The 15570-nt window shown below is 39.9% G+C and overlaps 1 protein-coding gene across 1 annotated transcript in view; it reads left to right on the forward strand.

Annotated features, from left to right (window-relative positions):
• The window catches only part of WWC1 (WW and C2 domain containing 1), a 138023-nt gene that overhangs the window by 114808 nt on the left and 7645 nt on the right, over positions 1 to 15570 (forward strand). The window contains exons 12-21 of the mRNA XM_073355938.1: positions 346 to 454; positions 1066 to 1146; positions 2205 to 2291; positions 3250 to 3442; positions 4955 to 5107; positions 5407 to 5507; positions 6473 to 6623; positions 8918 to 9082; positions 11978 to 12070; positions 13076 to 13306. Of these exons, the coding sequence (XP_073212039.1) occupies positions 346 to 454; positions 1066 to 1146; positions 2205 to 2291; positions 3250 to 3442; positions 4955 to 5107; positions 5407 to 5507; positions 6473 to 6623; positions 8918 to 9082; positions 11978 to 12070; positions 13076 to 13306 (1364 nt within the window). The remainder of the gene's footprint in view (positions 1 to 345; positions 455 to 1065; positions 1147 to 2204; positions 2292 to 3249; positions 3443 to 4954; positions 5108 to 5406; positions 5508 to 6472; positions 6624 to 8917; positions 9083 to 11977; positions 12071 to 13075; positions 13307 to 15570) is intronic.

A 15570-nucleotide genomic window follows, 5' to 3' on the forward strand; every position in this document is an offset into this window, starting at 1 on the left:
CTCGAATTGAGGCATCCTTCAGGCTATCTGGAAAGGCTAATCCTGCTGCTGTCTATGCAGTGTCTGCTGTGAGCTCATACACCCATGGATGGAAATAAAGATACTGCTCTTCCTTCTGCTGTCTTAGGTTAAAGAGAAGCTTTTCAGTCACCATGGCTGTCAGTCTGGCCCTGTCCACCAGGACTAATTTCACACCAGCTAAAGAGTAGTTCCATTCAGAGTCAGAAGCCTATTATCACTTGACACATGAGTGAAAGAAAAACACTTGCCTTGAAAGCTACAGTTGCTGATGCACCCAGCTTTTTCATTAACACCTTTGTTTTTCCTCCCTTCATTTTATCACAGGTGTAAATTCAGCTGGAGGGGCCACACTGAAGGTGGCATGTGTGTCAGCTGCGGTGTCAGATGAATCTGTTGCTGGAGACAGCGGGGTGTATGAGGCAGCTGTACAAAGGTATACTCCAGATTTGTTTAGTAAGAAGCTCATGATTTAGATATCAAGCCAACATTACCAGACGTGATTGTAATCCTTTTTGCAATTTGGTTAAGATATAGACTCTTGGATTTTACCCAATATCTGTAGACATGAGAGGTAGGGCAGGCAGCATTGCCTGTTAAGGTTGCCTGATACTTTCCATCATATAAACAACTAAAAAGAGGGCCATAATTTTGCCAAACATAACTGTTTGTTCATAACTGTTTGGGCTGAAATATTTCATACCAGGTGTCTGCCTCAGGCTGAATTTCTCTGGAAAACTTCAGCCAAAAAGGTTCAGCCACTTCAGAGAATGAGGCCACGTGGCATTTCCAATATAGCTTTCACTCCTTGAGTTTGTGTTGCCTCCTGTCTCACATTTTTGCTGGCAGCAGAGGGGAGGCATGTAACTCACTGTAAATATGTTTCTCTGATATGCACACTATAATAAGAGAAAGCAAAACCCCTTAAAAGACCCATATGCCCAGTTCCCTCCAAAATTTGTGCGGAGAGGAGAAAAGGCTGTGCCTCCTAAATTAACTGTGTTATTGAAATTCCACAGGCCCTTAATTGTCCTTGATTTCTTTCAGACTCTGTGTGTCAGAAATGATAATGTTTGACAGTGATCATACAGAAGCAGCTGGGACTGCCAAAGTGCAAATTGCTATGAAGTAAGCTGGGTGGCTTCTGTTGTTTTTGAGACTCTGATCTTAATAGTTCTTGATATATCTTGTTCTCATAAGACTTGCATGCTCTCTACAGCCTTCTCTTTCCAATATCTTTTTTTTATGTTATTGGACTAATCTTGCTTAATGTACACTATAAAGTGTGATTATCACCTTATTATCTGGACACTCTGGGCCTGGTTTTGCTCTCACTCACATCAGTGGAAATCTATTGGTGTTACATTCACCAGGGTAAATCAGCAATGAGAGAATTGGGACCTTTGTTTGTGGCCTCAGTAGACTAGATGCATCATGGAAAAAACAGGATTTGGTCTCTGGAAATCATCTTGCTGGGTTTCTCCATCCCCTACTGACCAACTAATAGGTTGGCTATTAGTAACCCTAATCATAAATGGTAGGCTAAATTGGCTGTCCCATCTGAATGATAAGAGCAGCAAGAGGGGTTGGCAACATGATGGGCCAGACATAGAGGGCCCTACTCAAATGACTGGGGGACCACACCAGAAACAGCTCTGAAAAAATAACTAGCACAAAACCACTTGATTTTGTTTTGTTACTGATGTTATGGATTGTTTACTCCTAACTTCTTCAGCATAAAAATGCCTGAGCCACTGGGCATTCTTAAATGTAATTAATTTTTCTTTTAGTATGCTATTTTTACCTAAATATGATTCTATATATTAAAATCTTATTTGGAATTCAGCTATTTACCTGAATAACAGGTAAAAATACTCTAATGCCTTGGTTCAAATTTATAGTACACCTTATCTGAATGACTTAAACCACTATATGTCCACTGGTTGTTATACAAAAATGTTACACATAACTAGAATGTGATTGATTGAATTATACATAACAAGCTATCGGAAAATAATTTTTAGACTCCCTTGGTGTAGTTCTCGTCAGATTTCAAATATCTTAGTGCAGCAAATGTCAAGCCAGCAAATCTGAAGGTGTCTTGAAAACAGAACAGTCTTTCATTGTGTCTAAGGCAGTTTTGTTGTTGCTAATGTGTCTTCTCACATTTTTTCCAATTAATTCAGATATGATGACAAAAATAAACAATTTGCAATATTAGTCATGAAGCTGAATAACGTTCCTGCTCTAATGTTACAGCAAGATCAGAAAGTGTAAGTAGATTAAATAAACATAGTAGAAATGGTTGTAATATACTTCATCCGGGATCTCACACATCTTAGTTTATTTTTTCATTTTATATAATGCATGTAGCCCTGTAAGCACATCCCATTTTTCATCCCACATTTACCATCAGTTGTGAGCTCATACATCCGCATATGGAAATGAAGATGAACTTCCTGCAATAATCTTTAGATTCATTTATTTCCTTTGCTAGGAAAAACTTATATGGAATTAACATTTAACAGGCAAGATTGTCAGCTGTGGCTCATTGCTCAGTGCAGCCGAGCAGAGGGTGTGCAGAGTTCAGATACATGGACTTTCATGGTTTGCCAGTCCCATTCAAACGAAAAATTAAGCATTAACTCAGTAGATCACATTCACTGCTGCCAACAAAATAAATGGAAGATGTTACTTTCACATCAAAAGTGCTATGAATGTCATGTATGTTTAGCCAGCAGCTATTTGGCAGTATTTCCAGCCCTTGCAGTCCCACATTTTTGGTGAAGATTTTTTTTCCCATTTGCAACTAATGTTTTGAGTATCGTAAGTACAGCATTACAAAAATCCAACACTTTAGAAGTTCTCTCCAGGGCATTTAAGCTTCCTAGTTTTGTCCATCTTAATTCCCTCTCTTAATGTTTTTTTTTCCTCATCTAAATGTCAGTGACTAGCCAGTGACTTTAAGAAGTCTCTAGATCCTGTTTTTAGGTACATAACTCCACTTATCCTAAAATTATAATACATTTCATATTTGTTTTTAAAAATTTATGTTCCCTAAAAAGTACTCACTGTTATAGTTGAGATTAGTATTGCAAAGAGGAAAGTCTGACTATGATAGATGCTTTCACAATGAATTGGGTAAATAATAGTGTTTTGTGATTTATGGTAATCTCATAACAGATGCTTACAGCAAGTTAATATGGCACTAATTAAAGTATTTTTCAATAGGAACATTCGTGTGGCTGTTCTTCCTTGCTCTGAAAGCACAAGTTGTTTGTTCCGCACAAGACCCATGGAAGCTTCAGACAGTCTTGTATACAATGAAATATTCTGGGTTTCAATCTCTTACCCTGCTTTACACCAGAAGACTTTAAGAGTTGATGTTTGCACTGTGGATAAGTCTCACCTCGAGGAGTGCCTGGTTAGCATTCATTTCTGTGTGAATCTTTTCTTCCATCTCTTCTGCTTAATTTGACAAATACCTAGTGTTCTCAAAACTTAGATTTGGCCAGTTATGCAAGCTTCCCTTACTGTCCTTAGCTGTAGGACCCATCCCTGTAGAGATGGACTTTCACTATATCGGAGAATCCCAGTTATGCCAATATGTACAGTGGCTTAAGGTCTGCATTAGAAACCCAATTCCTCAAACCACTTGACTCCTCTTCCCTTGTGACTTAAGGGTGTGAACCACAATTTGCACCCACCCTTTAGGGAAATGTTCTGTAGAATGTAATAGAGAATGATCTCCTTTGTAGAGGATTTTTTTAAAAAAATCTGTAGAATTCTATAATGGAGGCAGTTTTATTACATTTTTAAGGATTTTTACAAAATCCTTTTAGAAATGTGATCATTCTCTCAAATTCTGTAGAAGAGTGTAAATTGTAAAGAACCCTATAATTTCCATAGAACTCTGTTGGTATGAGTTCAGTTATCCTTTTTAATGGTCAGTATTCCCTTAGTAAGGGAGTTGATTTTAATGAAACTGCTTCTGGAGTAAGATACTTTACTTAATATGAGTAAGGCTTATAGACCTGGGGCCTAAGTAATAACAAAGCAACAAAAAGTTAATTCTGTTTGTACGTTTCTGGAGTCTTTCATGTCTCCCTTAGTAGATGCTATTGTCTACATACATTTTGGTTGGGAATCCCACCACACTTTTATGGTGTTCCTGCTTTGCTACCTTCACCTGCGAACCACACTTGGGCTTAAGAAACAGCCCTTGTATTCCAAACTGATTTCCCATCTGGTAGCCCACATGCTTATGTGCCTCGGTAAACTCCAGATTGGGCTGAATTTAATTGCAGGAAATCTGTGCAATATAAAATAAACTGTACTTAGCTAATGAATAGTGTCTGCTCAAGCACAGGCCATATAAATTGTAACAGAATTGCAATATATTGTGCATATGCCATGATGTAGTAAAAGAAAACAAAATGAAGGTTCACAGTGGATCTAGGCTGAGTGGACACAAAAACAAGGGGAACCTTTTTAAATGATCAATCGCAAGCACCTATATCCGAAAGAGCAATTTGATGAGCCCTTAAATTAGAAAAGAATCCATCTCTTTTTAATTGTTGTCTTTTATTCTTGCTAATTGAAAGTGATTGCAAGTTACCATGGCCACAACATAATTGTTCATCATTCTTGACACTTATTTGCACGCAGCTGCTGAAGTGAATCTTTCTTGTGTACTGACCCTTGGAAGCCACCAACAATATGGTTCAATTTAATATCATCCAACCATCACCAAGATGATGTCTGAAATAGCGAGAGTGAAGATTAGTGGTGGTGGTGGTTTTTCTCAGGGACAACTAAACCTTCAGCTCTCAAAGTCTTGGTTTTTGCTGCTACATATTTCTGCTGACATTTTATTGCTGCAGTCACTTCTTTCTGAGATGGCACTCACAACTCTTTTTCTTCTTGGTTCCAACAGGGTGGGGCACAAATTAGCCTTGCTGAAATATGTAGATCTGGAGAGAAGTCAACACGCTGGTACAACCTTCTTAGTTATAAATATCTTCAGAAGCAAAGCAGAAAACACAAACAAGGGGATATTTGTTCTGCAGTATCCTGCGCTGAAAAAACAGTAAGGACAAATGCTAAAAGGAAGCTTGCATAAACCTCCTCTATAATATATTACATTGCTGAGAAGAAATCAGCAGTTGTGTGATTCCATGGCATTCTTATATGTAAATAATTTCATTATGATACTAAATGGGTCAATAAAACTAAAAGTTTGATTTAGGATGTAACTTTTTACCTGACTGATGGACCTTTTCCTATTTTTTTTCTCAGGTTTATTGTGAGTATGGAACACTCACTCTGATAGCTGATGGGGTTTAGAAATGAATTCTGTCTTTAAATAAAGCCCTTTCCTCTATACAGGACTCTGTATCTGCACTGCTGGAACAGACTGCTGTTGAACTGGAAGCAGTAGAGAAGAAGCTGGAAGAAAGCAGAAGCACTTTAACTAGTGGAGAGAATTGGTAGGTGGCATCCTATTCGCTTATCATAGTATAAGAGTCTGTGGATTCTATGGGTTTGACACAGTGTTTCAGGTAAGGATGTCAATGAGTCAAAGTTTAATGTGATAATATGCAGACAAAGGTGCAATCGTGTAATATTGAAATGTGTCTAGTAGCTGATCAAAGTTCTTGAACTTTGCAAAAGATCATTTCTGGCATCTTTTTCTACATCAATAGAAACATGCTGTAGCCACTGAAACAGAAGAGCATGTGCCTGAGAATTGAGAGTAGAGCTAGTAAAAGTTAAAATTGGAAGAGATAAAATAAATTAATCTGTGGCACATAGTGCTTGATGGACCTGTGAAATACCATAGCTTCAGTTCACAGGGATTTGCATGAACTCTTTAATTGGCTGTGGATTACATGGTCAGTCCCACATTTCACTGAGTGTTAGGTTCAAACCAACCACAAAATTCAAAGCAAAACTTAGCACAAACTTGGTGGGGAATCTACCAAAATGCATAATTGAGCTCAGGTTTCCCAAAAGATTCTCAAGAACATGTTGTTTAACATAATTCTAGGTTTCAAACTGAGAGTACCTCAGTTTGGGGGAATCCCCGAGTCAGCCTCCTAAACCCAACATAAAGTTGGACCAGCAGCACTAAGTCAAACCCAAATGGACCAGACCCAGTATACAGCTTGTGGCAGAAACTGAAGCAAATGTATTAAACCATAGTCATTTCCTTACCATAGAATGAAAGATGAGAAAATTCCCTTTAACTGTTTCACTGCTGGTTCTTCCACTCCAACCAGCGTGCTTTTGTTATTCCCTTGCTCCATGGGACGTCATGAGATATCTGGTACAACTGGCAGCTCTAGAGGTTTTTTTGATCAGAGTACTTAGGACACCAACCAGCATCAAGGATGCTATGGGGGTATTGTCCCAGGTGGGTCCAGCCCAGTAACAGAAGCAGTTTATATGACAGGCAAGATGAGGAGGTTGCCGAGCAAGAAGAGCAGGATGGGAACAGTGACAATGAAGCAGAAGAGGAGGAAGAATTCTATGATGGAAAAACACTCTGGGAGGCGGAAGAGAATCCAGAATCCCAAGTGCATGCTGAGTCAGTAGCAGTAAAGGTAAAGCCCAGAGTAAATGTTGTCGCTTCCAAAAGGCTGATATTTAGTAAGATGAGTTAAGCACTACATTGTTCATTATTATTATCGTCCCTAATTGCTGGTCTTGATGCAATTCCTTCTGTTTTTTGTTTTTTTTTTTGGAAAATTACATGGAGTGTTTTTCTGTTTCTTATAGCATCACAGCAAGCCGCAGTTCAGGGGAAATAACAGGCTTGGTGGAGTAATTATCATATTGTGGGATGAAGGTTGTGGGGAAGGTGTTTCACTTGAATTTGGGAACGTTTCCTTTTATTTTGTTTTTGTTCTAATCACTGTAGCCCAAACAACTTATCACAGACCTATCAAATGAAAAGCAGACTTACTAATGCTAATGTGTTCATCTGCAAGAGTGCATGTATATATATATTGTGGCCATTCAGCCCTGCATTTACCAAAAACCTCCCACGTGTGCATAAGCAAATCATGTCATTCAGATGCTTCCCTGTTCAGTTACCTGATTTACTCATGCAAATACAGGAGGCTTTTGTTGCAACAGGGGTGTACATTTGCATCAAATTCATTTTGAGGGGAAAGCCCATGAATTTGCATTTTTGGAGGAAAATTTGCTGCCACAGCTTTGAACATATAGCCCTCTAATGTTTTGTTTTGGACTACATACTTGTCATAGTCTGAATTGCTCGTCTCTTTCTACTGCTGCTTTGAAGTTTTACGATTTAAAAAGAGCTAAAAACAATTCTGAGTGGAACATCTTCATATTTCTTGATCTCATCCTTTTCCCTTTGTCTTATTCACTTGTGATAAGTTTTTTTGTGGGCCCTGTGTTAATCATAGAATCGTAGGACTGGAAGGGATCTGGAGAGGTCATCTAGACGAGTCCCCTGCACTCCTAGCAGGACTAAGTACTATCTGCTGCAAAGCTGACCAGGCCAATGTTGAATTAAGGAGAACTACAGCAATCACATGAAGTTTAAGATAGCTCTTACATTACAGTCAAACCTCAATTTTAAATAACACTACATTTATGAAATACCAGTTAATCCAAAATACCATGTCCCCTGGTCTTGGAAGCATTCTTCACCTAAGCACTGTCAGACAATATGATTAGCACATGGGATCTCCTAATGTAATCCTGAATGATAGTACTATCTAATCACCACCTATTTACCTAATCAAGGGCCTGTTTTAATGCTCAGATTGCCTTGTCTCTGTCAGTTGCAGGTGTGCAATAACAAAAAGGTGGTCTTTAATGGATAATCTAAATTTAAAGGCTCGATTTTTAATCTGCTACAATGGTGTAAATCTGAAAAGTTAGTGGAGTCACTCAGGATTTACACAGGTCACTTGCAACTGAGTCCATAGGAAATGATACAGTTGTTGAAATTACTCACAAGTTTGGAGAGGGCTGTACTACAGTGTATTGCATAAGGAGAGCCAAGAAAGAGACACAACTTTGTCTGCTCTAGATTGTAGTTTAATTCATGAAAAGTTGCTCTTTTGCATGTGAAAAAGCAATTGTCATTGATAGTATGTTGGGGGGAGGCAGTTACAGGGATAAATAACAAAATGGTAAATATCATTATGCCACTGTATGAATCCATGATATATCCACATATTTAATACTTCATTTAATTCTGGTCACCCCATCTCAAAAAATATATATTAGAAATGGAAAAGGTACATAAGAACATAACATAAAATGATTAAGGATGTGGACATCCTTAAGATCTTCCATAAGAGGAAAGACTAAAGAGACTGGGACTGTTCAGCTTGGAAAAGAGATGACTAAGGGGGGATGTGATAGAGGTCTATAACATCATGAATGGTGTGGAGAAAGTGAATAAGGAACTGTTATTTACTCCTTCACATAACACAAGAATCAGGGGTCCCCCAATGAAATTAATAGACAGCAGGTTTACAACAAACAAAAGGAAGTATTTCCCCACACAACATACAGTCAATCTGTGAAACTCATTGCCAGTGGTTGTTATGAAGGCCAAAACTGTAACTGGGTTAAAAAAAGAATTAGATAAATTCATGGAGGATAAGTCCATCAGTGGCTGTTAGTCAAGATGGTCATGGATGCAACTCTATGCTCTGGGTGTCCCTAAGCTTTGATTGCTAGATGCTGGGGCTGAACGACAAGGAATGGATCACTTGATGATTGGCCTGTTCTGTTTATTCTCTTTAAATCGTCTGGCACTGCCACTGCTGGAAGACAGGATACTGGGTTAGATGGACTATTGGTCTGACCCAGTATAGCCATTCTTATGGTTATTAAAGTGTGTTTCTTTCAGGTGGATAAAGAGACAAACACAGAGAGTCTTGCACAATCTTCTACTGTAGTTCGTCCAAAAGAGAAAAAAGCAGCTAACCCCCCACAAACTCAATTTGTCAGAAGTAGCACCATAATCCGCTCCAAAACATTTTCGCCAGGACCACAGAGTCAGTACATCTGTCGGGTAAGGAATCCACATCCCCAGACTTCGTTGTAAATGTTTTTCCTGAGTGACTGCACAGTATCTTTAGTTCATCTGATAATACACTGCACTGATGGGAGAGTATACAGCATCCTCAGTGACCTTGAACTTCAATGGGAGTTGAGGGTACAGCACCCCTTCTTGACATTGTACATCAGAAGACCACAGAGCATTTCACACCTGTTAAGTAAACCTCACAATGGGAAGTGATAGTGGAATCACTACACACTCCTGAAAGGCAGCTATTTTAGCAGTTGTACCACAGCAGCACAATACAGTGGCTTAGGGCAGGAAGTGTAGAGAGAATGAATATAATTAAAATGCTAGCATGAATTTAGGTAGGATTAAGATAATTACTCAAATTGGAACTTGCTGTGATAGCGGTTTTAGCACCTGCAAAGGTTCTTTAATAAACTAAGTGGTCAGAACCTCACTTTGCCATCTTTGTAGGAGATGTCACTTCAGTAGCATGATACCCCTGACACCATGCTAGAACGTTAGTGACTGACATTACAGAAAGCACAGTTGTCTTGTCAACACCAAGTTAATTAGCCACCGATCTGTAACAGTCTGGGGTAGGCAGCTTCCAGAAGGCAAGAGCAACACACCTCTGGACAGGTATGGCCTCATATCCTGGCAGTGAAGGACCAGAACGCAGCTCCAGAAATGTGGCATTCCTTATACAGAAGTTCTGGACCCACTGCTGGTCATCCCATGTCTGTGTGATGTAGTCCCACTGCTCTGTGCTTATGGTCCTGGTCTAGAACTGTCACTCAGCATAGGGAGATTCCTCTGCCATTAGAAACTGGATCAGCTATCTTCAGTCCTCCATCTCTGTGGACCGCTTGCACACCTTGCTTAAAGCACACTGCTGTATTTTTGTGGTACTAAGCTCCTGCCAAGTGCCTGCCACCACATCTCATGCCCTGGTTCTTCCTCGTCTTGCCAAAATAAGTTGCATTAGTGCCAACATTTGGTACAGAGTCATTGCTCTCACATGGACCATGACTTGCCACTGGTTGGAATGAAGGCTCCAGACAGAAATCTGAGACATGTCAAACTAGAACTGGGTCAATTTGGGTGAGTTAAAATAAATAACAATTACTAATTAAAGTGTAGCACATATGTCAGCCAAGAATCTCAATGTCTTACTAAAGGTAGGCAATTAATTTTACAAGTGAGGAATATGAGGCATAGACAGATTAAGTAACTTGCCTTAGATCACAGAGTGAGGAATGACAGTTCAGAATAGCACCTTGTCTAATCCTTCGGCCCCTTTTGTAACCAGAGGCAGCCTTGCTGCATTTAATGCTGCTTAAAGGTGGATATTAGGGTTATCATCAGACAGAGATGCTGTAAGTGTCTGACTAGTGTTTATCTCCTCTAAAATCAAAGGTCGTGATAGAAATCAGAAAGCAGACAACGACTAACTTCAATTAGCAGCACTGAGGGAGCGTGAAAGACTCCACGGTGCTGTGTGTGACACTAATTGAACGATCTGTGTACTGACTGAGGATGTCAGTGCCACCTCTTTGATTAAATGTTTATTCATAATTAATTAGTTCCAGGATTGAGGATCAGGATAGACTACAAATAACTCCTTTAGTTTCAACCAGTGTAGAATACAAGTAAATGCTGTCAGGAAACTGCTTTTGTGACGTACGTGCTGGTCTAACTGAGGATTGAGGTGTTCTAGTAGAACATCAAGGGCTGCCTAACTCTGAGTGCAGCAAAACAGTCCTTGGAAAAACCTGCGTATCCAGTTCAGACAAAATCAGGCTCACAGGTGAACTGTTTTGCCTTTGCTTTAGCTGTGAGCTTAATTCTCTTCACAACAGTCTAGATCTTTGAATTGCATCTTCTCTTTGGCCTCTGAGCATTGAGCCATACAATAAATAACACTCAACAGGACATTTAGGCATACCAAGGAATATTCATGTCTCAGGGCACTGGGAGGTACATGGTTTCAGTATCCAAGGGATGCCTAGACCTTACTCCAGATGCATATCCTGGAGTACAGTAAATTAATGCTCATATCAAATGGAATATTTAACATCACAGTTGTGCATAATAGGTACAACCTTGTGATGCCAATCTGCACCTTCTCAGTGGTAGCATCATATCCTGGAGCTCCCTAGCATGCAGGAGGCACATGCCTGCTCCTCCAGCCCTTGGATTTCTGCATGTGCTCTCCTGAATGCCTGGCCCAAAGGTACACAAGGAGAGAATTGTCCATACACTTGGATTATGATTGTGTCCAGCCACTATGGAAGTAGCACAAAGAAAAGAGGTTTCTTGCTCTGCGTTGCCAGGAACAATCTGACCCCAAATATATAAAATGCTGCAAAAAAAACCTGAAAAAAGTCAAGGTATTCACATGCCACACTAAGTTAGCTTCATATATAGATATAGTTTGTTTGAAAAGGAAAAAAAAATACTTAATCCTTCTCCAATGTTATGCTCTTCTTATTCATAGAAGTTACGGATGGAAATGACTTAATCCCCAGCCAATTTAACATTGTTCATTACATCTTATTTTTTTAGTCTCTTGTTTGACCTAGTTATTGCTGTTGAGCAGGGGAAAGGGACTGTGTTGTGACCTGTGTAGTGTTCTAACAAAAAGTGATGGTATCTTCCAACCTCTTCTCAAACAGCACCATTGAAATACAGAGGGGAGGAGGCCAGGAAAGGACAGTGGCCATGGAAAAACAGCCAGATTTGGGCACCGGGTGGGTTTCATTGCACTGTTACATGTGACTGTCTCAGATAATTCTCAGTCCATGGCTTTCTATAAATGTCGGCAGCTCTGTGGGCTCATTCGTAATAGCCTTCCACTGCATGCTTGTTTTATAACAATTACTTCTGTCTCTTTTTCAGCTAAATCGCAGTGATAGTGACAGTTCAACACTGTCTAAGAAACCACCCTTCGTTCGGAATGCTATGGAGAGGCGAAGTGTCAGAATGAAGCGGGTAAAAACTTCATCTACAAATTTTTCCCCTTAGCTGGCATTTAAGAAAACAAGCATGTTCTTAAAGCATTGGTTTGTGAGTTACCAATAGGTAATTCAGGTTAATTTCAGATATAAACCGCCTGTCTTCATGTGCTCATAGCGTTAAAAAAAAATTCTCCATTTTGGCAGAAATATTCTTACTAGTCTGTCAAAAGGTGACATATGTCTGCTCCCTTGAGTTACTAGAACTCCCACTTTGAAAAATTATTTCTCACAATTTTCCTTCCAAACAGAACTCAAATAGCTAAATTTTTAAATGTGGCATGTAAATTATGCTCTCACTGGCAATCATTCCTTTGGCATAACTAATTTGTAAGCATTTGAAAATCACCTTTTCAGATGCACATTGAAACTTAACAGTGCTTAATGAAGCTCCACAGCCATTAATGACATCATTGTGCACGTTCTTCTATGATGTGAATGGGGTGGAATTGGGCTGCTGTCCTTAGGCGACCACTGAAACATTTTGCATGAGGCAGACTGTAACTGTCTGATAGAAATACTCACCTTTTCACTCCTTGACACTAATGTGCCTGATATTGGGGGCAGGAGAAAATCCACTGGTGTGAAACCAGTGCTAATATGTTGTTTTGCAGCATTCTGCAATATTCTGATAATTGAGGTGTAAGTATTAAAGTAAAATTATATTCTGAGTAATGGTGTAAGGAAGACACTCCTCATTTCAGCCCATTGTCAGCTAAGTACAGAAGCCCATGGCTTACTTTGGATATCACTAGTGTTGATGGAAGCTGCAGCATGGGCAAGCTTACTTATAAGACTTTGCTAGACTGTGAAACTGCAAATTCGGGTGAGCAGTTTTGCAAAAGCAGCGTTACCAGAGATGTTACCTTTCATCTCCAGAACATTGTGCGTTTGAGAAGGAAGTGGTCATCGCACATATTCGGACCAAATGGGAACAGTTTGACACTTTTTTTATTCTAATCATAAATCCCTTCTGTTCCAGCCTTCAGTTAAGTCCTTTGGTGCAGAGCGTGTAATCCGAACTTCACTAGACCTGGAGTTAGACCTGCAGGCTTCAAGGACCTGGCACAATCAGTTAGTGCAAGAGATCTCTGTACTGAAAGAACTGAAAGAACAGTTAGAACAAGCTCAAGGTCAAGGTGAAAAAGAGCTGCCACAATGGGTAAAGGATGATGAGAGATTCCGGCTTTGGCTGCGACATGTTGAAAAACGGGTAAGTAATTCTGACTGGGTTTTTGTTAATATGTTTAGTCAAACACATTTTCCCAATCCTCTAGAGACCAGAATGTTCAAATCTTTAGTACTGCTACATTCCAAATCTTCCCCCTTTTAAATAAACCTATTTTTTGGAGCTTTGTATTGAAGCTTCTGTTTTATTAACTTTACATACTGACAAATAATTAGAATTGTAGCCCTTGCAAATGCAGGAGTCATTTCCTACAATTTGAATTCTACTGTCACGTTTCATTGGATGCAAGGCCAGGCGCAGAAGGAGTCTGTGACGGGTTCCTCCTGGGGGTGCCACCTGGAACTGGGGTACCACTGAGGCCTCTGACTCACCAGCCTGGGCTCTCTCTCACACTGTGTTGTTGTGACAAGCTGCAGACCCACTCCTGGTCCTACACTTCCACCAGCATTCACACAAGTCGGGACACACCCAGCTGCAGTTACATACCGGGCTGACCAGCCACTGCACAAACCAACAATAGAGACACTACAGCCAAAATAACCACCAGCTTCCCAGTCTAGGACCCCAGAGCTGTACCGTCCTGCCCTGGTCAAAACTCTGACCAGTATGAATTTATTATCCAGTTCACCTCCCCCTCAGTGTGGAGAGGAAATGCAACAGCCTTTGCCCCTTGAGCTAAGATTTCCAAGAACTTCATTCAGACTCACTGGTTTAGATAAAGCAAAAACAAGTTTATTAACTACAAAAGATTTTAAGTGCTAGCAAACAGATCAAAGCAGATTACCTAGTAAATAAACAAAAACTCAAACTAAGCTTAACATAGTAGAAGGATAGGATTTGAATTAACAATCTCTCACCCTCACTGATGATACAAGCAGGCTTGCAGATACTTAAGGAACAAGCTCCACTTGCTTTTCAGCTAGGGATCCCCAGGTTTTCATACATAGGCTAGAAATCCCTTTAGCCTGGGTCCAGCATGTACCCCAGTTCAACCTTTTGTTCCTTAGGTGTTTCCAGGAGTTTTCTTGTATGGGGAGTAAAGAACAACAGATGATGTCACTCCCTGCCTTATATAGCTTTAGCATATGGTGGGACCCCTTTGTCCCAAATTCAGTTTGTGGAAAAACACTGGTATCCAAGATGTAGTTCCGTGTCATGTGGCCTGGTCACATGCCCTTGAATACCTTGCTGAGTCATGGTAGCCATTACTTACAGGCTGTCTGGAGCCTTCTCAAGAAGGTCACCCAATGGGAGATAAGCTTCTCCTAAGGCAAGTTGTTCTTCCTAATGGCCCATTACCTTGAATAGGCCCTTCACAGCCAGCTGTCTAGACTGGAAGCATTTTGCCTAGTGGGTATCACCCAGGTGTGACTACATGTGAAATACAGATACATAGTCAATATTCATAACTTCAGATACAAAAATGATACATGCATACAAATAGAATAATTATATTTAGCACATCATAACTTTTCCAATGACACCTCACATGACCAGTCTTGTACAAAATTCATTCTAATTATGCCATAATCATATCATAATAATATCAATATGAAGAATATGGAGTGCAATGTCACAGAGTCATTGGCTCCAAGTGGTTCCTGCATGTAGAAGGATAGTACCGATTGGCTACTCCTTTCTTTTGGCTAGCTCCATTCTTTTCAAAGCCCAGTGGCAGTCTTGGAAAGCAGTGATGAGAGAGAATCTGTAAATTAATGTACAGACTGAATTTTCATAGATGGTCTTTATCAGGCACACACAAGAGTTGCATGCTGTGGGGAAAGTCTGTTTCATGCACCAAGAAGGAGTATGTTGAGATCACAATTTTGGGGGCTGTGACCTTTGTTAGTGGGGGAATGAGTGCCCAGACCATTAGGGAGGGAGGTACTAGAATGTCTCAGTAAAAATTGGGTCTTCTGTATTATCTGCATGTTGGTTAATAAAATGATATTCTGTTTTGCCTTCTCTGAATCTGTGTGTATTAATGGATTATAAAATGCTGTAATATGTTTAAAGTACTATAAACAGCCTTCTAGAAAAATCTGAGGGTTCTAAAAGTCCATGCTTACAAGATGCTGTAGGATTTAATCCACAAACTCTGCTGACTATTCTGGGCCCAGTTCTTCTGCACTTACTTATGGTATCATTGGAACTCCTTGCAGAACATGGTACTATTTGGTGGAAGGGCTTGTTTACATGCAGACTTTCATAGACTTTACTGCTTTAACAATACCAGTAGAAATTGTACTTGTAACCAAAGTAGTTTTAGTAAAAAACCTGTGTGTAGA

The sequence above is a fragment of the Lepidochelys kempii genome, chromosome 8, assembly GCF_965140265.1.
Source record: "Lepidochelys kempii isolate rLepKem1 chromosome 8, rLepKem1.hap2, whole genome shotgun sequence".
Taxonomy (NCBI): domain Eukaryota; kingdom Metazoa; phylum Chordata; order Testudines; family Cheloniidae; genus Lepidochelys; species Lepidochelys kempii.